At 36.0% G+C, this 27612-nt stretch overlaps 1 protein-coding gene across 1 annotated transcript in view; it reads left to right on the top strand.

Moving 5' to 3' along the window:
• Positions 1-27612, top strand: part of LOC145764326 (voltage-dependent calcium channel type A subunit alpha-1-like) — a 67481-nt gene that overhangs the window by 20916 nt on the left and 18953 nt on the right. Inside the window, exons 12-31 of the mRNA XM_082575944.1 lie at positions 1153-1280; positions 2137-2249; positions 2472-2584; positions 3331-3462; positions 7770-7842; positions 8208-8328; positions 8962-9136; positions 10439-10673; positions 11020-11093; positions 12095-12273; positions 13556-13655; positions 14009-14198; positions 14694-14800; positions 15353-15458; positions 15771-15931; positions 16785-16925; positions 17461-17662; positions 18846-19010; positions 19767-19877; positions 24625-24708. Coding sequence (XP_082432070.1) covers positions 1153-1280; positions 2137-2249; positions 2472-2584; positions 3331-3462; positions 7770-7842; positions 8208-8328; positions 8962-9136; positions 10439-10673; positions 11020-11093; positions 12095-12273; positions 13556-13655; positions 14009-14198; positions 14694-14800; positions 15353-15458; positions 15771-15931; positions 16785-16925; positions 17461-17662; positions 18846-19010; positions 19767-19877; positions 24625-24708 — 2710 coding nt within the window. The remainder of the gene's footprint in view (positions 1-1152; positions 1281-2136; positions 2250-2471; positions 2585-3330; positions 3463-7769; positions 7843-8207; positions 8329-8961; positions 9137-10438; positions 10674-11019; positions 11094-12094; positions 12274-13555; positions 13656-14008; positions 14199-14693; positions 14801-15352; positions 15459-15770; positions 15932-16784; positions 16926-17460; positions 17663-18845; positions 19011-19766; positions 19878-24624; positions 24709-27612) is intronic.

Raw genomic sequence — 27612 nt, 5'->3', positions numbered from 1 at the left:
TTAGCTTAGTCGACTGTTTAAAAGATTCGCTGTTTATGCATTTTATTTAATCTTTAAAATAAATATTCAAACCTTAAAATTCAACTTTACAAGGATAAGAATTAAACTGACTGGTAAATGCCGTGGTCGATAGTCTGTGGCAGAATTAGTGGTACGATACTGACGAGCCTAGCCTCATGGGCGAAACACGGTGTCTATGGCTGTCAATTCTTGCTACAATCGGCTGCCGAGAAACATATTTTGAACTTTATTGAAGACGTATGAAAAACAGAATTTTGATTAAACTACGCTTCTTTAACAGTACAACCATTTGTTAACAGTGTTTAAACCAGGAGTCCCCAACCTTTTTTACACCGTGGCCCCCTTTGAACATTTTGAAAAATCAATGGCCCTCCTATTTTTTTTCAACCTTTTGAGAAAATTAAGAAACGTCATTTTAATTAAAAAAATTGTTTACACAGTAACCGGTAGTTAGAATAATAAAATGATTTAAATACAACACACAATAAAGGTGATAGTACATTAATTAGCTATTACATATGCTAATATAGTTTCGGGAGAGAGTTTGCTTTTTTATACCAAAGGCAGGCAAAACACAACAATACCACAGGGTTGAGCATTACATGGTTGAGTAATGCTCAACCCTGTGGTATTGTTGTGTCTTGCCTGCCTTTGGTATTACATTTGCAGTTAATTTATAGTATATTTATTAAATTTTAATTTATTTCTTTTGTTATATAGTGTTGGAGTGGACTTAGAGATGATAAATTAAAAAACTATTATTTTTCAGATTTTTCCAGGGCCCCCTTGAAAAAGACACATGGCTCACTAGGGGGCCATGGCCCCCAGGTTGGAAACGCCTGGTTTAAACAGTGTTAACAGTTTTAACAACTTTAAAAGGGGTTTGAAGACAAAACATCACAAAAAATAATGTTTCACTTTGTTTTGAGTGATCAAATTTTTCATCAGTTCAATGGCAAATAAGCATTGCATGTGGCTAGGCCTTGGTACTGAGTGAGTGACTTTGACCGGAAGTCACTGAAGGCATGGAGCAACTATTATGTTGTTTTGTCAATTTCTTCTGCAACTACACGAAGATTGCAGAAGTTAATCGGCATCGTATTTGAAACGAATCAATGTTTGCTTTGACAGAATAAAGTGTCGTCGTTTGGTGAAGTCGCCGATCTTTTACTGGATAGTTCTCTTTCTGGTTCTACTCAACACAGTTTTCCTCTCGAGCGTTCATTACAATCAACCACTATGGTGGAAAAGTTTTCTGCGTAAGTCACAATCTCGATGGGTGTCACAATCAGTGTGCAAGGCCTCGCGACGGGCTGCTTTGTATCTTGACCGAACGTGCTGTTTTGATTATAAAATTCTTGTGCAATATGTTATTATCGGTTACTGACCTGTAGTGACCTCAGATTACAAAATCTTTATTATGTGACGTATTTCAAGAACATTCTACTGCTACGTGCAAATCTAGAAGCTTCTTTAACTTGCTTGTTTACGTATAGTGCAACTGACGGAACAATGAGTTCTTATGATGTAACATTACGTAACCTTTTCGAAGTTACTAGACCAAACAACCTGCTATAAATAGTGGTGTAATTTGTATTATGATTCATTATGAGAGTTGTATTATGAGTTGTAGATTGTTGTTGTTGTGGTAGTGGGTAATAGATGCAGAGATTATTGCCGATTGAGAGTTGAAGTAATTGAATACGAGTAGATGAGAATTGGTGCTAATATAAATTGTGATCGAAATTAGAGTTACATGAGAAGCTGTGTTGAGCCGTTCGTTAAAGTTCTTTAAGAATTTTCATTATCATTTCACTAGTAGAACTATCCGACCATTTAATTGACTGCTTTTCGGTAATGTCCCATTAAACTATGTCATTGAACCTTTCCAAGTCTCTTTCCTGGTAAGAGATAGAAAGAAGGGCCGCGGAAGCAGTGATTCCATGTAACAGTTAAAAAAGTTTCTTGTTATGTAGTTACAGTCTGATGCAGTAGAATCACAGTATTCTTCCTGCAACAGTTTTTGATTTGAAATTATTAAAATATGTTGTCACCTTGGAGAGATACTGAGATTATAATCTTCTGTTATGATGTTATTGTTTTTTTCTTTTTCAGAGCATGCTGAGTTTGTTTTTCTTTTTTTATTTTCCTTTGAGATTTTGCTTAAAATCTACGGTCTTGGAGCAAGGACATATTTTCAATCATCGTTCAATACTTTTGATTTTGTTGTGAGTATTTGTTGTATTATTTTGTGTGACTTGTGCATGCTTGAACTCATACCGCCCTACTATTTCCAATCAGCTTAAAATCAATTCGATTCTATTACTTTGGCTGGCATTTGATTTATCAAAGTTTACCCATGTAATTTACTTTTTTCTTAAAGGTTGATGCTGAAATTTTCATTTGATAGAATATTCCATGCCGCGTTGTTTTACCTGCATTTTGTGCAGGTCATTATTGGCTCGGTGTTCGAGATCATATGGGCAATGATAAGACCTGGAGATTCATTCGGGATCAGTGTTCTGCGTGCTCTGCGTCTGCTTCGAGTGTTCAAGTTTACCAGGTATGTGCTCCTTATACTTTGTAGGTATTAAATATTTGAAATAACATGAAGTATTGTTTTTGTCTTTTTTAACAAATTTTTATAACTACTAAAAATGCACTAAAACTCTTCAAATAGCCTTTTTTCAGCTCTAAGTTGATATGCTTGAGTCCGTAACGGTTTGTATTTTGGTCACATACAGACAATTGAGCTCTAAGGCATCAAAAACTATATTCAGTAGTAAAGGAAATCAACTGAAAATTTCGGCAAATTCCAGAACACAAAAAACAGAATATATTTATTATATTTTGTTCCATGGGCTTATTCTTGGAATGGTATTGTAAAAGGCTTATAAATTATTTCAAGCTGGCATTCTTCTTTCTTTTAAGTTTCTACACCATAAAATTTGTATCAGTTGTATTTCGAAAATCCCTGGTGCTGACAAAAAGAAGATTAAAAGGAGACAAAAACAATTTTTTTATATCAGCGAGATTAAGAAGCGCATATTCATACAGCTGACAGCCTTTTCAATAATTCATTGGAAGCTGTAAGACGGTAAATATTCATTGTGAACTTTTTTGTGTTTGAATGTAAAAAAATGATCCAAATCCAGCATTACCGCATCGCCATTAGTACTGTAATGTTTTTTTCAACTAGATGTCACAAAGTATGTGAATTCCCAGTAGAAAAATGCTTCTGTTTTGCATTGATTCAATGTCTTCGTTTAAAAGACAGATTTTCCTAACTAGAATTGTTTTTCCTTGCAGTGCTTGGTCCGGCCTTAGGAATCTTGTTGTATCATTGATGAGTTCTCTCCGATCAATCGTGTCTTTGATTTTTCTTCTCTTCCTGTTTCTTGTTGTCTTCGCTCTTTTAGGGATGCAAATCTTCGGAGGAAAGTAAGAACCATGTTTTCTATTGTGCCGTTATTGCGTTACACAGCGGTCTGCCCCGTTAGCTCAGTGGTTAAGCGGCCGACTCAAGATCAAGCGACACTGGTTTGGCTTTTGGGGTGTACGCTTGAAGATCACATTTCAGGAATGCTTTTCATTCAGCGGCACCCAGTGGACGGGTCATTTCACGGACAACAATACTTCAACAATCGAAAACTTCACTCTGTCATTTTCAATAACCGACTTTGTGTCAGTGGTTCAAAGTCTCTATAACTATGCGAAACAGCCAGGAATAACTTTTCAAAAGCTTTGTCAGTCCGAGGGTGAAGATTTAAACCAACCAAACTCTTTACCGCTTGTTGAAATTACCGGTACATTTGATGCTTGGATAACACCATCCTGTAACTACATCAAATACAATTTTGTTCCGTTCATATTAATTTGTTCGGAAGAAAAAACAGAGAGAGACTGTTCACCAGGCATTTGATAATTAAAGTAACTTGCGTTCTTCTGGTGACTATTTACTAGGTTACCTCCTGATGTTAAAGATGATAACTAGCTTTTTGTATTTCCGACGTTTCGTCAGTCAGCACGACTGACTTTATCAAGGTGGCTAAAACAGGTTAACACAACCTGTTCAGGCAACGATGGCACAACACAAAAACATACTGATAAAATGAATAAAGTACTGTAAAGCAGCAAGAATCAGAGTTAAAACACGCAACAAGATGACTGCAGGTTAAACTGAATACAGTGAATGCCTAAAACCAGTAGGTTACTTTCCAAAAGCGTAAATTTATCTATCTTTAGGGCCACCGCCCACCGTCAAGAAACGTTGAAAAAGCTAGTTATCATCTTTAACATCCAGGAGGTAACCTAGTAAATAGTCACCAGAAGAACGCAAGTTACTTTAATTGTTCGGAAGAGTTTGAGTCTGTCATAAATGTTTTAAACTACTGCAAGTGTGATGGAAACGCGTCTGCGATTGCTGCAAATTTTTTCTGTGGACACAGTAACTTATGATATAGCCTACACGAGAAACCAATAAAAACAAACATTGATACACAAAACCATATTTTATGAGCAACCATTTTCTTGTGACTACCGGTACCACTTGTAATTCAATGCATTGTACTATCTTTTCATAATTGCGTTTTATTAAAGTATATGTGCATTGTGCATGTGATTATATCTCTTCTGGTAGACTAGTTGGCCTATAGCTGGTATGAGATTTATTCGAAACATGCATATATTATTCTTGTATCATCTTAGCCGTGATACTGTTTGTAATAAAAACGTATGAAACTCGCTAAACGTAGAAATAAGTAGGCTACCCTGAAGTTTAAAGTGGGTGGCCTTTTTCCATGTTCTTTTAAGAATCCTTAACTATTGTTGTTTAAATATGTCTAATATGATTTCAAAAAGATTTTGAAAAAAAAAATCATTTTCAAACTCAGTTTTGCTTTTCGCAAAGAAACAATTTCGTTTCGACTAAAAACGTTATTTCGAACGCCCACATTTTATTACGTCACATCAGGAGGATATTAACTTTTGTTGTTTTCGATATCCTAGCCTGCCGACATTCTTTCTTCAATTACTTTTTCGCTTACGAGTAATGGTTATTGCATAAATAATTCAATGTTGTCGCATGTTATTGCTTGCCGCATCTCACCTCATCTACGTCTACACACACACTAACACACATGCGTAGTTAGAGTCTTTCTACTGCGCGTTCCTTCCACACCTCTTCTCGTAGCTATTGCAGCAACTCATCTGATATAATGGAATGTGGGGAAATTCGAAATTAATTTCTTTTGTGGAATCAAATATTTAGGAGATATTTTTTTGTTTCTTATCAGTTTAGTAAAGTGTTTAATGCTGATGCCTTTCTATTTCTATTCCGCTTTCTCGATATTATTGGGAATCAAAAGTAACACAATGATTCTTTATTTGGGACGCAACTCAACCCAACCAAACCAAACCAAACATAAAAAAGTAAAATCATTAAGTTTCTAAAGCTGACTGATTTTATTTACTTGCTAATTTTAAATGGACAATTCAAGCAGAAATGCTCAGTGTTTTTAATCAATTTTACTAATGGTAATGTGGACTGTGTTCGATTCCTATGTCTGATTGTGTTTTTTAATCAATTTTACTAATGATAATGTGGTCTGTGTTCGATTCCCATGTCTGTTTTTTTTTTAAAGCAATAAAAATGTAAATTTTCATATATTAGATGTCTTGTTTTTCAGTTGGTATGCATACATAATCACAGTGGTTGCAATGACTTCAAGATATAGCAAAGACTTTAAAACATAACCAACATCATTTTCAGCAATTCACTAAACAACTTTTTAACCTGAAATTAAAGTTAACAACGTCATTCTTGATTTAACATCATTGTGGATTCTTTAATGTTTAAATTTTATAACTGTAGACGCACAGCTGGGGACCACTGCAATAATCTAACTTCTGCCGAACAAATAACCTAACACTTCGCACCTAATACCATATATACCAGTCAATGGGAAAGTCATTTTTGATGTCACATCATTGTAGGTTCATTGATGTTGTTTAAATTTTATAACTGTAAAAGACGTAAAGTTCATAGGTCGGTTAATACGCGGGGACTTATTTAAGCTAACTTTATAAAGGTTTTGTTAACTTTTTGTTGGTTTGGGTGTAGCCATGTTTTTCGCAAAGGTGTTTGCTTGTAAGAATAGAGTTTTCCCTATTGATTCTATAGTAGGTAGATCTATAGGCTCGATTCCAGATCTTTCCAAATGCTGGTTTTGTTCTTGCTGAATGTGTTATTTCAGTAAATCAATGAGGTTTCACTGTTTTTTGGCTTGTATAGGTTAGTTAATTTTGTTATACTTTGATTCTTTTAATCAGTGGCTTGCTTTTAGTTTATTGTAAGGTAAATGGTCAAAGGGGTGCTTAGTCGCTTATTAATTGGTTATATATATTACAATCTATGACTGGTCCAACAGCTTAATAAATACTGCATGTTGGCATCACCATTTCGGTTAATCTTTGTTTTAGCTTATGTCGTGTAGTACATATCATCTATCATTTACGTAATATCATTAACAACACTGGATCTGTATTCTTATCTTTCAATATTTTGGAATATCACACACTACCTTGTCATGATATGCTGCTGTTGCCGCTCGGATCAACCTCGCGCTACTTTTAACACATCGATAAACATGATTTCTCGATTAACTCGATGCAACCTCCAAAGTTTCATCCCACTATTTTATATTTTTCCTGGCAACGTAGCCTAGTCATATCTACGCTTCGATCGCTAGTCCCCCCAGACCCAGCTGGGCGAATCTGCTCCAACGTCTGGTCAGTGCATATCCATGCTCGTTGGTTCAACGTCAACACTTTTCCAGTAGATAAAGCATACAATATATTCCCACTTACCTTTTTTTACACCAATTAATTGAGCCTTCGCTCCAGATTTTATATAATTTTTGTCTCCCACGAGTATTTAAATTCTCCTTGTAGCTAAGCTTCTCTTCCTCGTGGGAGTACCCAAAGTTTATCCGTTCTGCCTACGGGCAGACCGGGTGTAGGAGTCAAACGTACCTGTGTTACGGTCACGTAATGGAGACATGGGCGCTGCCTGGCTTTAAAAATTCTGTCGGTACCAGTCGCTTCACACGACGGGCCGCCCGGCCCGTCGTAAGCTGACCTTCTTGCGTTTGCGGACAGCTAAGCCCGTCTCTCTGGCCCGTTCCGCCATTCTAACTTTTGCGGACGAGTCGCACAAAAATTTGGATCCACACTTTCCTTCCACAGGTACCTAGACCCCCCCAGCCTGGCCTCCGCGACCTAAGCTGGTGGACTTTCCTTCCGGGTGCATCGCCACCCCATAATCACGCCGCTCCCCGCCTCCGCGGGCGTGGCAGGCCGGTTCTTTAAAGTCTTTGACCTGGCTATGTTTATTGTGTTCTTCTCGCCGTGTCAATTATTTTGTACTCGCGCACTGTTGATCAAAATAAAACAGCTCATCACCGTTAAGATTTTTGTTGCTTTTGGATGTGTGTTCATATTTTGATGGAGTTTGAGCAAAACTTTTGGTCTAATCCCCCCCTTATTTCAAGCTCCGCTGACGTTTCGGGCACGGTGGCATTGTTTCGAATCAAAGTTAGAAACGCACAATGTCAAATTTAAATGGGTATTGGTGCTGTGTTTCTTTTTTCCATATTCCATCGGATAATCATTGCTGAATACGGAAATAACTTAAATCAACAACAAAATTATTAGTAGCTTTGTTAGATGTTTTTTTTTTACTTTATTAGATTCAGTTTTGATGAAGGAAGACCAAACTCAAATTTCGATAACTTTCCCAGCGCTATCCTCACAGTGTTTCAGGCAAGCGACAAGATGATGATTTTAATCAACAACTTTCTAAATTTGTTTGTTTTTCAATCCACTATTTCTTTTAAAGAGTTACAATTTTAGTTTTACCATTGCTACTGTAAACCTTTTAAAATAACAGATGTTTTAGTGCATTAGTGGAATGGAAGCCAAGTAGGTTACATTGTGAACTACTTATAATAAAATTTGCTTTGAAAAACTTAGCTCTTCACGCATATGTGATTTCACATAAGCTTTTAATTTGACCAGGTAGATATTCAAAATCATATTCATAGCTTTCAATGATAGACACTTTAGCCATTAAACCAGTTCTGATGCCAGTTACCATGCCTCATACGTGTTTATTTGTTTATAATCAGATTTTAACTGGTGAAGATTGGAATGTAGTAATGTACGACGGCGTTGAAGCAACTGGGGGGGTAACTAACGGTGGGCTCTGGTGGACTTTATATTTCATCTTCCTTGTGCTGTTTGGGAATTGTATCCTCTGTGGTTGTAGATATCATGACATATTTATTTCAATATAGGTTTTTTACTTCATACTTATTTTCATGCGGTTAAAATATATGGAGTTATAATTGTATATCCGCAGTTACCCCGAATTGGCGTTAATAAGAGCAAGGTGCCCTGTTTTTAGACATTTGATTTATATCCTAATTTCTTTTTCCAGTGCCACGCAATGAGATTCCATTGTTATAGTTTAACATCATGTTTTTTTCATAAAAAGCATATTATTTTAAATGCTATTACAAATATATTGAACTATTAATTTGTATATCATCACTCAAAAAAAGAAAGAAAAAGATTTCCGCATGAGTTATAATCTTCTCTGTACATATTACTTTTAACCGTAATCGAGTTGTCTTTTGTATTGCTTATATACAGTCGATGATTTATTCACAACATTCACAACAATCAATTTACTTTTGAATTATAAATTAAGTATTCTTCGTTGTAAAAATGGAAGAATTGTAGTATTGTATAATGTAGGCTACATGCTCTTTACATTTAAAATTTATTTTCCTTAACCTGCTTTTTTAATTTTAATCAAAAATTTCCTAATGAAAAATACCTGCAAATCGTTTTCGCTACTGCTCAATTGCTTAAAAACAGACACATTGTTGAATGTTTTCTTGGCTATTGCTGTGGACAATCTTGCGAACGCTCAAGAGCTGACAAAAGTTGAAGAAGTGGAAAAAGATGACAGAGAGGCAAAAAAAGCGTTGAGGGTCGCCAAAGAGTTGGAACCAGTGAGTCCTGGGTCAATGGAAAATCTAAGAATCAAATTGTACGTGAGAAGAATTTAGTTTTCTTTTTTACTGTTTTTCAATATAAAACTTTAATTTGGGTTGAAGTTTGATGGAGTTGAATTAATGTGTTATCATACATTGACCGTCCGCTGCTTTTTGGCGAAATTAGGCACTTGCTGTAGAACTTAACAATTGTTCTTTTTTTAATGAGTCACGAAGGCTACGTTACAGATATTAAACTTTTGCAGAGAAATATGGCACTTTCAAATGCGGTAGATCTAAAATTTTGGCTATTCAATTAGACCTGCAAAGCCCAGGCAAGAAAATTGCTAGAGTAGCCTAACAGAACACAGTTGGGTTTATCAAACGAGTAGTTTTTATTCGTTCTGATTTACTTTCTTTTTATAACGTTAGGTTGCTTATCTTCCGATGTGCAACTTGTTGTATGATACTTGTATCTCAGACAGCCACTTTACTGTATCTGGTCCAGATCTGTTTCTCGGGAGTCGAGTGCAGCAAGAATTGACAGCTATAGACACGTGTTTCGCTTATGAGGCTGGGCTCATCAATATCTCGCCAGTAGTTCATGCCACATAGTTCTCAATCACTGCTTTTATCAGTCAATTGAATCCTTACCTTAGTGTAAAGAAAACAGCTAAACTAACTGTCGCCAAGAATATGCACTGTTGAGAAAGAGCGATCTTCCTGGCGTCAGCACTACCTGACTACTCACTATAGAACAGCGAGCATTGTGTTTCGCTAGCCATATTCAGGATATCACTTTCAATTCTTGCTACACTCGACTGCCGAGACACACACATGTTTTTGGAAAGGTTTTGATGGCTAGTGTCGAGGCTACACCGGTATGGTTAGAGAAACACAATGCTCGCTGTTCTATAATGAGTTGGCAGGTAGTGTTGACGCCAAGAAGATCGCTCCTTCTCAGCGGTTCAGATTTGGTAGAGATCTGGTCGGATCAGTTAGTACCCGATCTGGTAAATATGTGGACCAGATGAAGTGGCTGTCTGGGATATATTCAGAATTAAAACTTATAATTAGCATTAAACGACTTCCCTTGAGTCTTTTTAATCTTCGAAGGTTTTGTACCTTTCCCCGCTGATAGACTTATTAGTAGGTCGTATATTGTAGCTGGTAGCTTCTCTTTATACTGGACACATCAACGACGAAGATGAGCAAGATGGAAAAAGTTGTCTTCTCGTTGTAGATTTGTTTGCAATCAGTACTTTGCATTTCTTTTAATTTAAATCTGTGGCTTGGACAATCGTATTAAGACAAAATACAATCTTGAAGAAAGATGGAGAATGAATTATTTTTTTCAGATCGGACTCTTCTAGACCGCGGTCTCCCCGTGCGGTGTGGGAAAAACGGCAAGACGAATTGCGTAAGCAGCGTCGTAAGTACAAAGGTAACGTCAGTGACAGTAACACTCTCGGCGTCGATGACGACAGCGATGACGACTTTTACGTACCAGGGGAGCGACGTAGCGGTAAAGGTTTTGACATCTCAAGCTTCGGAAAGGATTTTCAAAGTGGTGTTAATACCACGAACCCGAAGGTATGGCAACAGAGTGTGTAAACTTGGCCAATTAACAAAACATCACTTAGCATTTAGTATCAATGCATTAAAGTAAAGGAAACAGCTTTAGAAGGAAGTGTTCCCTTTTCCAGCGTTATTGTCTTCAATAATATGCTTAAAAACGCTTATGTATTTGAGAACGAATTTGTTTTGAACTGTAGGCTACTGACAAGTTTTTACAATTGCAACACAAAGTACCAAAAATAACAAAATAGGTTTATTTACATGCTGTAGAGCTGCCAAACTAAAAGAAATGAAAACAAGCACTGCTGCTTTGTAGTTTCAAAATCTTGTATTTGCTAATCTAAGATTGTCATTTCAATAGATCAACGGTTCAAACACAGCATCTCCTATGAAGCGAGCGAACAGTGGCAATGTGGCACAGACAGACACATCGAGGTAAGACAACGAAAATCATAACGTTGATGTAGCGTATGTTTCAGCGCTAGGAGCGGTTAGCATGACCCTGAAGCTCTGTATCCATTGTAGATATGCATTGCTATTAGCACTTTGTATTTTAAAACTATAAGCTCATTCTCTCAATACTGAGTGTGTAGAAAACAAGTTTAGTGCCGTGTTTACAAAGACGTTGTGCAACCTGTTGTGTGACCTATATGTAGCAACTCACAGACAGGCAACCACTCTTTCCCAGGGTTTCCCAAACACATTTGGACCACATACAATTATTTTTTACTCTGTTTTTTTGTGAACTTCAACCGTGTTTCGCATCGATCATCGCCCAACTAGCATGAAAGTACATTTACAAATAAAAAATGAATAAAACTGGAAAAAGAAACGTTGTTTGATGCATATTACTTGTGGCGCAATGCAATTTTTGTTGCTCAGCTATTTGTGAGAGAAAATTAGTGATTGTCCATTGCAAAATTATTAATAACAAGGATGTAAAAGCTGTTCGATTGGAACTAATTGTTGATGTTCGATGAGATGATAATTCAGCCGATTATTCTTCTTTTCGTTTCCGCTGATCAGTTCTGCAACAAGTAAATAATATACAATAAAATCAAAATTTTCATACATCTCTTTCAGAAATAACTTCTTGAGATGCCATAAAACAAATTTTTGACTGTTTAGACTGCAAATTTAAAATGGTGCATTAATCAAGATTTAAGATGAAAAAACTTATGAAATCATTCTAGTTGCGAATCACTGTGGTTATTATCTTTGACAGTGTACGCTCTATACAATGCGTATGTTGGATTTGTACTTATTTGTAAGCGACCAACTGTGTAGTATTGATAAACCATCAATGTTCCGCGAAACACAGCTTAGGAAACCTTGCTTTATCCACTTGTTTAGGGAGCTGGATAACAGGAGAAGCACTAAGCTACTAAGGCCATCAATTTACATGAACCATTTAATCTCTTTTCTTGGCTGTTTAGATCACCAACAGGCAGCTATGTAGATCAAACTTCACAGAGAAGCTTTCAACTTGGGAACTCCCTTGAACCCAATTATCTTGGAGCACCCAAGTTATCGAATGAAGGAAACCCAGTGATTGCGGTTAGCAAGCCTGGGGAATCAAGAAGTCGACTAGGTGTAAATGTTCACTCCAACATGGGTAAGTAAAGCCAAGTTGATAACTGAATAATCCATCTTTTATCATCATCATCATTCTTTCAGTCGATTTCAACTCTTTGTCACTCTATAAATCTTCTCCCTCTACAACTTTCGCTTCCTCACAACCTCTTTTAGCTCTTCCATGCCTATCCCGCTGTCTTTTGTCACCGTATCGAGCTATTTCCTTATGGGTTGTTCGTTTCCTCTTCCTCCGCTGACCAAACCAAACTCTATCTTTTTTTATTCAAATCCTATCTATCTTTTATAATTGAGGGAAAAGTAGGGCAACACTAAAAGGCGGAAATGCGGAAGGCGGAAATAAACCGGGCATGAAATGGCGTATTGTCCGCAGAAGTAGCGATTTAATGCCGATGTAGAAAACGCGGAAGTACGATCTTGGCGTCCATATTGTTTAACATAGCGATAACTTCATCATGAAAGAATGAAATGTTGCAACATGGAAAAAGGAGGAAATGCGATTTTTAACAACAACTCATCACCGAACCTACTTTTATGTTGAAATACCATTGAAAGATATTGTTTAGAAGCAATTGTGAGGTCATTAAATACTTTGACTGTTTTAATTCCACAGTTATTGGAGTAAATTTCGAAATTTAATGGAATTTATTGAAATAGGAAAAAGGCGGAAGTGCGATTTTTAGCCACAACTCAATACCGAACATTTTCTTATGTTGAAATATCATTGAAAGATATTATTTAGAAGCAATTGTGAGATCATTAAATACTATGACTGTATTAATTCTAAAGTTATTTCGGCTTATTCCGCATTTCCGCATTTCCGCCTTTTAGTGTTACCCGGAAAAGTATGGATTCTTATATAATCATCTGGGTGACGCTAGCACAATCGAACAATAGCTTTCCAGCGCAAGTAACCTCTAATTTCAATTCACCAGTAACGATAAAGACACGCTGGGATTAAGCCACTCAACTCCTATTGTTATCAATACTTAAATTACCATCAGCTACCACAGGTCATTACACTGATGGCAGGTGACCTTTACACCAATAGATTATTCTCTGTTCTCATCCAGGTGATAACAATCTATTCTTCAATATCCTTCCAACGTATTTTTTTTTGGTTTTTATAGCTTTTGGTCTTTTTTTTTCTTTGACTTGCTGAATTCTGTGAATTCAATATTAAATGAGATTCAAAAAGTGATTCAAAAATATAATTCAAAAAGTAAAGTAGTATTTGTAACACTAAAGATCAAATTATACTTTCATTAATTTCTGTATTTGTAATCTCAACTCAACTGTCACAGAAGAAGGACGAAGTCTTTCAGAGTTTGATGAAGAAAGTGAAAGCGGACCTAAACCCATGCTTCCTTATAGCTCCATGTTCATTTTTAGTCCAACAAATCCGTAAGTCGGTTCCACATAAGAGAACTAGTTTGTTGTAGGCTAAGTTATTTATACCTCGTTCAGAAGGTTTACGTTTATCGCTCTTTTAAATATTCTTTCCACATCCCCTTCATTACTGATAGTATCAGAGGTAGAACAAAAACTATGGTTTTGCTGAAATTTATGATCAATAACGATTTAAGTTACTGTAAGATAAACTATAATACTGTAAGATAAAATGGGCAGACTATCTACGAATTTAGAAACGATCGAAATGTTAAAGAAAAGGAGTCCTTCATTGCAACGAAAAGGGTTGTTATTACAGCAAACTGAAGCATACAATTTTTGGAATGCTCCTTTTAATTTTTGTTCAGAATTCGGCTTGCTTGCCATGCTGTGGTGAACCTAAAGTACTTTGAAACTACCATTCTCATCATCATTGTCCTGAGTAGTGTTACACTGGCTGCTGAAGATCCGGTTTCAAAGGAGTCGAAAAGAAATGATGTACTCCAGTACTTTGACTTCATCTTCACTGCTGTGTTTACATTTGAAATGGTCATGAAGGTAAAATGCTTAGTTTATTTTCCGAAAGTGCTTGATCGAATGTATTGTTGATATAAAATTCTAGCCTATGCAATAAACAGAGTTTCTATGTAACAACCTTAGTATTCGCTTGTGTTCGGTTTTCGATATGAGTTTGACCATTTATCTTTGACTACGTTCAACTAATCGGATTTTATCGATGAATGTGGCTTGAACTTTTACTTAAAATTTGATAAAGCTAGGTCTTTTTTATCATCCGATACCAACAGTAATCTTACTAGAACGTACGCTTCGTAGCATACACGTTGAATTCGAACTGATCCATTTCACATGCACAGTGCAATATATGGGAATGTGCCACAACATAAAGAGATTTAACAAAGCTAGTTCTACTGCATTACACTTTATATGCATGATCGCTAGTTAACTATGATCAATGAAATGAAATATCTTATAATTGAATTGACTCGTGTGAAAATACATTCATTTGTATTAACTTTAAATGTGTATTTTTAGATGATAGACCTTGGTTTGGTTTTGCATCGTGGATCCTACTTTCGTAGTTGGTGGAATGTCTTAGATTTTGTGGTTGTTTGTAGTGCGCTTGTTGGATTTATTTTGAAGTAAGTCATGTGGACATGATTTGTGTTACTCGAATAGGTGTAAATATAAAAGGTAAACACAAAACCACGTCAAAAATCAGTCAAAATACTTTCAAGATTAAATTGGAAAATCTTCAATTGTAAATATGCACAATGGGCAAATAGCTCAGAAAAGAAAAATAATAAGGTTGCTCAACCAAAAATACCTGAAGAAATTGGCAATCCATTGCAAATGTCACTCTTTTCCAACATGAAATAAATACATAAGGAATGTGTACCGTGTAGCCCACGTTTGGTTTTAAATTAAATTAAACATAAATATTTTAATATGCATAAATATTTCAAGGTTGGGGTGTGTATCTTGTGAAGTTGCGATTGGCCAATACCTTTCATTATTATCAGCTGTAACGTAAACAAAATAAATTTCCTAAGTACGTAGAATGTTCTGCTCCATCTAGTAGCGGAAAATAACACTTCCTACTACCAAATAGTGAAGAATATTTTGCGTAGGCCCCAAACTATCCTTTTTATTTCGAGAGAAACTATGCTATTTTTTTAGTTTCTTCATTTCAGAGGCACTGCAGAAACGAGAAATATGGACTTGGGAGTGATCAAGTCACTTCGCGTGCTCAGAGTATTACGGCCTCTGAAAACTATCAAAAGACTTCCAAAGCTAAAAGTATGTGAAACTTTTCTGTGTCAATGTGCGTATGTTATCATACCAACCCAAAGTTGAAATGCAGCTGATTCTTTTGCCATGTTACGTTCCTTCCTTGTTTCTGCTATGATAGCTAGTCAGAAATAAAGTGGAAGCGAAGTTATTGTTTCTGTCAAACATACCTATGAAAGAAACAGCTAGCTCGGCATAAAAAGTTTTCAATGCGGTAGTATCAAGAAATACGATAAGATTGCATTAGTACACACCAGGCTGCGTTGAACTGGTGAATGTTATGACAATATAGAATCATCAAACCGTTGTATTTACTTCCAGGCAGTTTTTCTGTGTGTTGTCAACGCTTTCCGGAATGTGGCCACAATACTGATGGTTTATCTTCTCTTCATGTTTATATTTTCCGTCATTGCTGTTGAACTATTCAAAGGGAAGTTCTTTTATTGCACAGATCTGATGAAGCATACTGAGGCTGAATGCAAGTAGGTTAAGTTTCCTTCTTTATTTTTGTAGTGGTTTACTTCACTATATACTACTATAATAGTCTGCAGCTTATATAGGACAGTGAGATGTTAAATGTGTTACAACGATTAAACTGTTTACGGTAAATGTCAACTTACCTCATAAAATATTTTTGGCTACGTATTATTAGCTGAAGCATCTCATGAATTACCACTGATTCCAACGTATAATTGCTTTTTAACAACTTTGTTGGCAACTTAATGCTCTTGGTGGGTTACCAATGTATAATTGTACACAGAACGAACAATACAACGAATAATAATTGTTGAACAATACAATCGTCTTCAACACACTTTTCATTGAGACTTTTCAACTTCTTATCCATATAGTACACAGCTGAAACAATTATGCTCAAATCACGTGGCTATTTATAACAGGTTTGCTTTGACAAGAAGCTTCCAGAGTTCAAATTAATATGACATGACGAATAATACAAAACAGATTCTATTTGAATAAGGACCTTCTGATGATCCCCCTTTTAGAGTGAAACAGGCTGTAGAGGTTTTAGAAAGTAGTAACTATATTTGATGTAATTTTATATGTATGTGATGGAAGCACAAACACCACTATAGTGCATAAATGCTGAAAATGGCCTCACATTAACTCTTCTCGTCTGTGATATACAGTAAACTATTCCTGATTTAATGTTCTAAAGTGCAAGCTTCTCACAAAATTACGTTTCCAAATACGATTTTGACGCTGATTTTCCTCGGTTGGTAATTCATGGAGGCTGTTTAATTATTAATTGCATAGTTTCAAACCTCAGCATGGTAGACCAAATGGCAACAGAATACAGATCATGATATGTTTCAGAGGCACCTATATACATGACCATGCTGATGGCACGAAAGTCATTAAACTTAGAGAGTGGGCCCAGAGAGACTTTCACTATGACAACGTCCTTTCCTCGTTTCTTACTCTCTTTGTTATTTCGACGGGAGAAGGATGGCCAGAGTGAGTGACGTTTCGATTGTTGTTAAGTGTTTTTCTTGTGTAGCTTAATATGTTAGGTTCTTCAGCCGTGGGAGCTAAAAACATGTACTTTACTCAGGGATTCATAAAAGTAGGGAATCGCCCCCTCGGCTGTGATATCTGACAAGTGGAGCCAAAAATATTGCCAGATATTTTTTAAATTAAAAAAAAAATATTCTTTTGGCAGTTTTAAAGTAGTGGTGGACTGGTGGCCCAAACTAAGCGGACAGTTTTTGGGCAACAATATTTTAAAAATGCTAAAAAAATGTTTCTTCTAAAAATTAAAAAGTAACAAGAAGCACTTTTACCTTCACCTATCAGATATTGCAACCTAATTGGTCATCCCGCTATTCTATGAATCCTTGACTTTACCACACAAAAACTGTTTATGTGCTTTTTAACCATTCAAGGTTTTATCATCTTTTTTTCTTTATCGGTAGGATAGTATACCGCTCATTGTCACTAGCGTATAGACAGGTATAGGGTTCAATCTCAACTGACAATTTGTTTGAAACAGTGTCCTGTGGCATTCTATTGAATCAACTGAGGAAGATCGAGGACCACAGCCTGGAAACAGAATGGAAGTCAGCATCTTTTACATCGTATTCTTCATTGTGTTTCCATTTTTCTTCGTCAACATCTTTGTAGCTTTTATCATCATCACTTTCCAAGAAGAAGGAGACAAAGCAATGTCTAACTGCTCTTTAGAAAAAAATGAGGTAAACTTTATTGTTTTTCAAAGTTTGTTTCTGCTCCTTAAAAGATCTGAAGATAATTCATTCCAGAAAAAATAAAAAGAGACTCATTTTTCAACGAATGCAACTTTTTCTGTACGGTATATAAACATAATTAATGTACTAAAACTAGGCTATGCAGTACGCTATTTGACCTCAGTGAAGTACCCAAAGACTTAAAAAGAAAGAATGTTATCCACAATCTAAAACCATAAACAGATGAAACCAAGCAACCACACGGCATTTAACATAATATATTAAACTGAACATAATATATTAAACATAAAAATAGATTATGTTAAATGCCGTGTGGTTGCTTGCTTTCATCTGTTTATGGTTGAAGAAAGTCACCTCTTTATCAAAATTGTACAATATAAAACGTTAAATTCTTGCTCAACTTAAATATACATACATATTCATGGTGTGTGTTTTCACAGGTAGGTCATGATAAATTTCGTCTCCCACGAGAATTAAATTTTCCTTAAACAGTCCAGCTTTTCTCCTCGTGGGAGACCCCAAGTTAACCGCTCTGCTTACGGGCAGACCGAGTTTCGGAGTCAAACGTACCTGTGTTACGGTCACGTGATAGAGACGTGGGCGCTGCACGGCTATTAAAGTACGGTTGGTACCAGCTACCCCACACGACGGGCCGTCCGGCTGTCGTGGGGCAACCTTTTTGCGTAGCGAAAAACTAAGTCTGCTTCTCTGGTCCACTCTGCTATTCTAAATTTTGCAGACGGGTCGCATAGAAAGGCATAGAATTTTCAATCCACAGGTATCTAGACTACCCTAGACATCGTCATAGGCTGGTTGTTAAAGCCTACGATTCGATGTCATCTGAAATTGCTTCATCTTCAAATGAGATTTTCCTTGTTGTAATTGTTATTTGCCACAGCTTAGTGTATTTCGATGTGAAACAGACTACACTATAGTATCAGTAAAAATGAAGTAGCCTATTCTGTTTACTTTTGCACTGAGCATTAAAAACAATTTGGAGATCAACATTAATCTACGATGAAACCGAGTTTAACCATTGTTTCAATTAGATTGACGTCTACGTTTAATTTAATTCTACAGTACATTCTGTGTGAACATGTTTAAATTGACCTCGAGACCAGTCACTTCCTTCGATTTCATATCAATCGCTTTAATTTGTTTTCGAAAACAGAGAGCTTGTCTTGACTTTGCCATTTCGTCCAAGCCTTTGACTCGGTTTATGCCAACTAATGAAGAAGGCTTCCAGTACAAAGTGTGGAAAATAGTGATAACTCCAGCTTTTGAGTGGATTGTAATGGGACTCATTGTGTTAAATACAGTAGTTCTTATGCTGAAGGTATGATTTTGAAAGATAGTTTTTAATATTTCGTAATTTGGTTCATTCCGTAGCAAAACATAGGCTACTTATTCTAAGCATCCAGTCAGTTGAGGTCAAAATAGAAAAAGTAGTTTGTACAAAATTAAGCTTGCGTAAAGAGTTGGAAATTAAAACGTGGTGAACAGCATCATTTGAGTGTCACCACTGCTATCTCAAACAATCTTATCACAATTGAATACATATAGTTGTTTTGACTTTTTTTTTACCTCTACGTTTATTTAATATTATAAGATTGATATCTGTCAACTATTCTATGAAGCCAGCTACATATTGTAAACATGTAATGTTTCCATACGATCGGCACTACAACCTTGTTGAACTGCTTGGTACTTTAACTGCGTTTTAAGTAAACTCACTTTCTGGATGCAATCTTTAGTCAGCAGCTGGTTATAACTTAGTCAAATAGAATTATTTAGGTCCGAGTGATTTCGCAAAGATTGACCGGTATCTCAACGAGAATGATTTATTCTTCACGACGTACTCAAAACTGGGACACAATGTACTAGACTTAAGAATCCAATTGCAACCTTACTTTACATTTAAAACATCCAAGCATAAATGGGTCAAAATTAATCTTTGTTTTTGTAGCGCCACACACCGGTTTTCGTACGACGTTTTTAACTTTTTGTTATTTTAATTTTTATACAACTTTCTGAAAATTAGATTTACGTTAGTTGAGCGAAAAAAATTAAAAACAGTCTTTTTGTTTATCAGTATCACAAAATGCCGGAAGAATACGAAAGTGGGCTACATATTCTGAACATCGTTTTTACGACACTCTTCACACTTGAGTGTTTAATTAAGACCTTTGCATATGGTCCCGTGGTAAAGAACATCTTTATAAAATACATTAGCTTACATTGATTTTATGTTGCTCAACAATGAATCAATGTAAGACTTTTGGTCATGCCACCTTATGTTGTAAATATGCCTTGCTCGTTCACTTTCAACCTTTGTATTATTTTGATGTTACCAACCGCCAAATGAAAAATAAAAGAAACTGTTTGAATGTCTGTAGTTGAGATTGGTCGTCGTTAGAATGTGTGTAGGCTGAAGATGCATACATATCTTTGTCCGCGAATGCTTCAGCAGTTTCGGTACACATAGATATCACCTTCATGAAGTATAGTTATTACTTTTTAAAACCTCTACAGCCTGTTTCACCCTAAAAGGGGGATCATCAGAAGGATCTTCTATGGTGAAACAGGCTGTAGAGGTTTTAGAAAGTAATAAATATATTTGATGCAATCTGCTCTGTTTGGCTTTTTTGCTTGGCATTGTGCACTTTTTGTAGTATCACCTTTAGTTTCTTTTGCAGCTTGGTTTGCAGTGATAGTTGTTACACAAATTCATGCTTTTTTCCCTTTACATTCTGTTTAGTTTGTTCATCATCATCATCATAATCCATCGTCGGTTTGTTCCCCACTAGTGGGGGTGGCCGATTGTTTCCGCGCAGCAATTGTCTTAATCCCTTTTCTCCATTTCACCCTGTCCCTTGCATCTTCCTCCTTCAGTCCGACTTTTTTAAACTCATCCTTCACTTGTTGTTTCCACGTTCTTCTTGGACGACCGCGTTTCCTCTTCCCATCCACCTTTAGATCTAGTGCCTTTCTAAGAAAACTTCCTTCCTCCCTCCTTATCACATGTCCATACCATCTTACTCCATTTGCCCTTGCCAGTTGGTCTATGGTCTCTCTCATCTCTAGCATATCCAACAATTCTTCAGTCCTTTTTTCCCTTCTCGTTTTCACAAAACTTTCCTTTTCTAAGTAATCCCTACCACTTTGAGGTGCATATGCACAGATTAGCCTCACTACCTCCTCTTCAAAAGCAAGTACCATTGTCATCACTCTGTCACTCCTTCTTCTAACTTCTATTACTTTCTCACATAATTCCTCTTTTACCAAGAAACCAACACCACCGATTCCTGTGTTATTTCCTGACCACCATAACTTATATCTCCTCCCATTGGCACCTAAAAACCGCGCTGACTGTCCCCTCCATCTTACTTCCTCTAGGCCACATATATCCACCCTTCTTTTTCTTAGTTCTTCACATATTTCAGTTCCTTTACCACACAAACTTCCCACATTCCAGCATCCGATTGTAACACCATAATCTTTTTTCAATGTTTTTTTGTTTTCTCGGAACCCAGAGATTCTTCGCACCCCTTGCCCATCTAAGGGCTGCTGGGGACTAGGGGCCATTTTTAGCTTTTGCTGCATTTAAATAATATTTTGGAGCATAGAGTTTCCAGCCGGATGCCCTTCCTGACGCTAACCACAGTTATTGGCGGTGGGCCTAGCCTTTACTTAAAAAAGTATTTCCTGCAAGGCAGCAGGATTTCTAACAAGTTTTAGCCAACCAGTCGAGGTTGTTGCCCATGAGGTGGGACGTGGACCCACTTGTTAGTTTGGTGTGTGATCAAGACCAGTGTTCCCAGAGACCCATGGTGTAACAATCCATGGCGACTGCCCAGGGTTCAAAGGTGCTACTTGTACCACACACCTACCTCATTGTTATTTTTTTATTTTAATTGACAAAATATTTTCTTACTGTTGCCAATACCATTATCCAGGACGAAAATTATACTGCTTCAGCATGGAAACACGACAAACAAAAGCAAGAAATAAATTAGTCAAACATACTCGAAAGTCAAGCTTGCTCTTTAATAAAACGATGCCATGAAATAGGTTTGAGCGAGAGAAAATAAAAAATCTTTTTATGTTCTAGTAAGGCCATGGTACCAGCTTAAAGTGCTGCGTTTGTCTGCATTTGCAGTGATTTGTAGTGTGAAAACATGATGAGCAATAGGCCTACAAAAAAAGAAAACTGGCAGCACTGCAAAGTAGCCTCCTAAACAGTCACTTTATCTGGTTCAGATCTTTACCAGATCGGGTACATATCTAACCAGATCTTTACCATATCTGGGCCAGATAAAGTGGTATAATATTTCTTCTTTTTCTAATTCTGTCTCGTGCTTATGTTGTACCCTGCTTGTAGCATGTATGTTTTTATGTGCAGGATTATTGGAAGTTTGCTGAAGATCCTAGTTACGAGCACACCCTACGCTATCTGAACATCGCTTTCACTATACTCTTTACAATAGAGTGCGTAGTGAAGATGATTGCATTTGGGTTTCTAGTACGTAACGCTGCTTCGAGTATTGGTTCAAATGTGGATTAATTTTGTTTTAATTATTGTCACTCTGGCAATAATCAATTTTTAATTTTGATATTCGTGTTTGCTGCTTTATCCAATTAATTGTTCATGACATTCGTCGATTTTTGTCGACATCAGCATTGTTTTATGTAAGAAAGAAAGCAGTTAAGATCATATTTTTTTAAACGTATTTGGTGTAACTAGACTTGGAATCAAACTCAGGCCTATGAGATGCTGGAGCCTTAATCACTTTGGAGTTGACCTGATCTATGTCGTTTTTCTTAATTTTAGTAGCAGTTCTGACTCAGAAGCGAAAAATGTCGATTCGTTTTCTAAACATCGACCGTTTTGATTTTTATGTTTGGTTCTTGACCTCAATTTCATCAAAGTCATGACTCATGAGTATGCTGTGTATCACAAGCTGAATACGCAATATGCATCTAATGCAGGGGTTCTTAACCTGTGGGTAATTACCCACTAGTGGGGAATTTGAGGATTTCAAGTGGGTAATTTGAAGTTGGGTTTGTTGTTCTATGTGTACTCCAGTGGTTCTTAAACGGTGGGAAATTTTCCACCAGTGGGAAATTACTGAATATCCATGCAGTGGGAAATTCTTTCTGGTCTGGAAGTGGGAAATTGTTTTAAGTTTTACTCGAATATCCAAGGAAGTAAATCTGATTAGTTAGTCACAAAAGTAATATTTTTTAACAAACACCGAGTCCTAGTGCATTGTTTTACAATTCATCTGGAATCAGATTTGCGTTGTGCAATCTCAAAAATAGAGCCTGACATTGACTCGATCGTCGCTGACAACCAAGAACAAAAATCGCATTGACATTAATGGACAATCTTTAATGTTATTCTTCTCATTGAAATTGTTCTTTTTGTTAAATACCATTGTGCTTTGGGATATGTCACACAGGTTACTAGGATTCATTTTGATTTTTCAGTCAGTTTTAAAAGTATGTGGGGAATCACGGCCTACTAGAACACGGCCAAATATGTTGCTATTTGAGGAAATTTCTAAGAGTCTGAATTGTTACAATCATAGCTATGACAAACCTGTCATCTTCCCATTTCCAGAAGTAAGTAAAATAAGCAATATTTGTACCTAGACATATGTTTGGCTTGTTTAACCGGAGATTAGGTATGTATGTTAAGCACAACTTATGCAATAACAATGTAAAATATGTAAGATTTTCCAACTGCAACCTGGAGGTAGTATCTTTTGGTGTGTCGCTTTTGGTGAAATTGCATGTTCCATTTAAAATATCAAGGATTTTTTGTGAATTCTATGTTGTAAGCGGTTCATTTGATGTGCTAATTTAAATTTTAGTTCGTTTTGTTTTCCACCAAGTTTAATTTTGCAAGTAAAGTGGGACTATTGGCAAAAAATCCTGCTATACAAAAAAGCTAACGACTGTATGATGAGACTACCTCCAGGATGTAGTTGGAAAATTTTTACATATTTTACATTATTATTGCATAAGTTGTGCTTAACATACATATCTAATCTCCGGAAAAACAAGCCAAAAATATGTCTAGATGCAAATATTGCTCATTTTACTTACTTCTGGAAATGGGAAGATGATAGGTTTGTCATAGCTATGATTGTAACAATTCAGACTCTTAGAAATTTCCTCAAATAGCAACATATTTGGCCGTGTTCTAGTAGGCCGTGGGGGAATATAGGTTTATTAAGTAGCGGAAGTGGGTAATGAAAGAAAAAAGGTTAAGAACCCCTGATCTAATGCAATTAACTTGGATTATTAGCAGATGTTAGAACGTTTGACTAGGAAAGTATAGAGGAGCAGACAAAATTTAATATAGATTCTTTTTCTTTTAACCAAGTTTTTTTTTATTTTATGCTTGCAATTTGTTGTTCTTGTTTTTTTTCTTCTGGCAATGCATTTTGCTATTGGTTGTACCTTGTGTTGTGCATGATATCTTACGTGCTTCCATTTTGAAAATTGTTGACTAGAGTTTTGTTGCTGATAAGTGCACTTAGCAGTGGCGGCTCGTCTTAAATAGGCTGCTAGGCTGCAGCCTACCCTCGTGAAATTGGTGAATGTAAATGTAATGTAAAACAACGTGAAACATTTTTGCAGCCTATGTATAAAAAATAGCCACGAGCCGCCACTGGCATTTCATAATTTTTAAGAAATGTTGCAGAAGACTGCTGTAAAATATGTAAACTTACAAAATACGAGCTCGTACTTTGAACTTTTTATTCTTACAACTTTTCACAGTAGACTAAATTTGTGTTTTAAATTATGCACTCCAAGGAGTGAATCGAAAAGAATAGTCGTGTAAATACCTGACGAGATGATGCATTGCCTTTTATTTAAAAAAGGCTATTTGCATTGTTTGCCACTTCAGTTTACTTCACGATTTGTATTTGTACTTCTAGAACTACTTTCGAGATTCCTGGAATGCCTTTGACTTCATCACCGTGGTGGGAAGCTTGGCTGATGTGGTGATCACACTCGTGGCGGTAAGGAAGCAATGAGCTTTAGGATGAAGAGTTTTCATTTTTAGCTATTACTGCACACATAAACTGAATAGGATCAGTTTTATTAGATATTTAGTCGCAAGGCTCGCAGTTTATTTTATAAACATTGGCTAATGGATGTTAAACATTGATCAAATCATGAAACTTGTTTGGTAAAAGTTCTAAAGTTTTTCAAAATATGAAACATTTGTATAAACTTGTTGAAGATGGCAAGGATAAACGATTTTTTCACTCTTTTTTTTGTGTCTTTTTATGGGACTACATTGCCCGTTCGTAAAAAATTTGTCTTCTCATTGGTTGATTGGTCCCTCTAGGTAACCTGTATTTAATCATATCAATGCAGAGCCTACAATGCATTTATGTTCATAAACTGCAATTTTAACGACAAGTCAACAGACCAAATTTTTCTTTAACATACCATCGGTTGCACTTCAAAACCTATTGTATTTTTTAACATTTAAAAATTCTGTATAGATACAGCAACTTAATTTTATTTCGTATTATTTGAAAAAAAAAAACTTATTTGGTGATTTGATCGACTGCCTCTGTATGGAAATGAACTGGTGTAAAGCCAAAGTTAGATCCAACCTTTATTGTTTCTAGTTGTCCAGCAACCTTTGTCCAGATTTATTCATGGTTTTTACTGCTCATCATTCAATTAGCTTTTACCTCAATGAACTCATGTGCTCAAGAATCGTTCTGAATGAGAAGAACAACTTTTTTAAATATTGTCATTAAAACTTTCAAGACTTGAAAAGATTAAAATGAAGTTTCCTTTCTTTTAAACTTTTTTTAATTACCATCTTAAAGTTAAATTCTTTAAATCGCTATGCTAATGGGTAATCAACAGGCATTGTTTTATTTTCTGCTTACAAATTTGCATAAATTAGCATCAGGATAACTTTTGCTATAAGCTCACGACGTTGCAATTATAGCAACAATATGATTCCCTTTAATGCACCCCTGTTCGTATCTAGATCATACAGACAATGTATAACCCTGACATGGAGGTGAGACAAATGATTAAAGATGCTGACACTGAACACTTCAATGAGTGTTTTTGACACTCGCCCTGTGAGCCGTTGCACATTATGACCCATCCAAAACAACAAATCACTTGTTTTTGTCTCCCCAGTTTTTGAGATTTTTTGCAAGACGTTCAAGCCGTATTTTAATCCTGTTTTCTAAAATTTAGTAACGTGGTACAACAATAATAATAGTCTCTCTCTGTAATTTTAATAACTTACCAAACTGCAGCAGTACGTGCAGTTGTAGCCCACTTTTAACAAGAATTTCTGCTGAATGCTTTTTAAAAATATAAACATTGTTTTTTGAAAGCTTTGAAAAACGTTTTTCTTTTTAAGAAACAAGAATTTGTAAATTTTTTCTAGTGCGACAGCTCATGCAGCGCGGTGTTCATGTCATTAGTGACTAAATTCAATGTGCCTAAAAAGTGCAACTCGTCACATCAACCCGGTCATGTTTCTTTCGAAAGTTATGGCCATGTTTGTAGACTGCTTCAGTCTTGCACATGCAAGCTACTGCAGCTAGATAAATATATGTGTGGTTTCTTTTCAATTAAACGTTTTTAAGCATTGAATACACTGTCTGAAACAATGCTTTTCGTATTCTTTGATAGATGCTAACCTCTACTAACAAGGCATGGTCTTATAGCTGATACGCTATAACTTGTACTTGATAATTGTTTGACTGAGTTATTCAACTATAATCACTATATCTAGAGCATGTTGACTTCTACACTGTTTTATCTTTGGTTTTTGTTTGACGTATTTTACACTCTATTTTTTTTTTAATATGTATTATCATAAAGAGTGCCATCTTCATAAAGTCTTCGGTATGGCCCCAAGGAGTATTGAGTCCACATCTATCGATCCAAAGTCGTCAATCCTTCCTCTCTGACAATGAGCTTATTAACATTTCCAAAATGCAGCATTTATTTTTTTATAAAAATAATGCGTTTTTCGTATAAACATTTTGCAATATTAGTAGTTGTCTTCACTTTCCAATATCCATTGTTTGTAGAAAGCGTATTAGGGGAGTTTAATGTAATCCAGGAGCCCAATCAACCTTTTTGTCTCATCCAGCACAGCAGAGGTGCTTGGACATTTATTACGTTTAAGGCAGCTCGTCTTCAAAAATTCAAAAGAAGATAAAGATACAAATAACACCTAAGAGCAAAGTAGTTTACAAAACATGAGTTAAGTATCTACAGTTAGGTCTCTTTGGATTTGATTAGCAACTCTTCTGAAGAATCATTTGTTGCATTTTTCTATTTTACAGCCTGGTAAAAAATTGAAATATTTAAACCTTTACTTTAAATCAATCAACGTGACCCCTTTATTGATTTCCCAGTATACGATATCAAATGAAACAACAAAATATTTAAGATTTTTATTTATTTTTTTCAACTCTACTTAACCCTGACTGACATATTACTTTCAACTAAAATCCCAAACAATCAAACTTAAAAAGTAATCGCTTATTATTAATTAGAAAGCCACAAGCATTGTGCCATGTCGCAAAAAAGCAGGAAATCTAGCACAGAGCAAGGCTCATTTGAAAGTATTGTTAAAATGCTGGAGAATTTTGAGAACAAGTTCACCAAAAAACTTGAAGAAATCGAAAGTAGACTTTCGGAGCAGGTTAGGATTCAAATGGAGTCTATAGAGAAACTGAACAGAACTACTACTGCCCTAGAAGTTAGAATTTCCTGCCAAGATTCACAAATTAAAGCGTTAGAAAACTCAAATCAAGCTCTAGAACTCGAACTCAATCAATTTAAAGAAAAAAGTCGAAAAGAAACTTTAGCTAAGGAGCATTACGAAAAACGGCTGAACATCTTAATCCACGGAATCGAAGGAGATA

Source organism: Aplidium turbinatum, chromosome 2 (assembly GCF_918807975.1).
Source record: "Aplidium turbinatum chromosome 2, kaAplTurb1.1, whole genome shotgun sequence".
Classification (NCBI taxonomy): Eukaryota; Metazoa; Chordata; class Ascidiacea; order Aplousobranchia; family Polyclinidae; genus Aplidium; species Aplidium turbinatum.
This window is presented reverse-complemented; position numbering and strand designations above follow the sequence as displayed.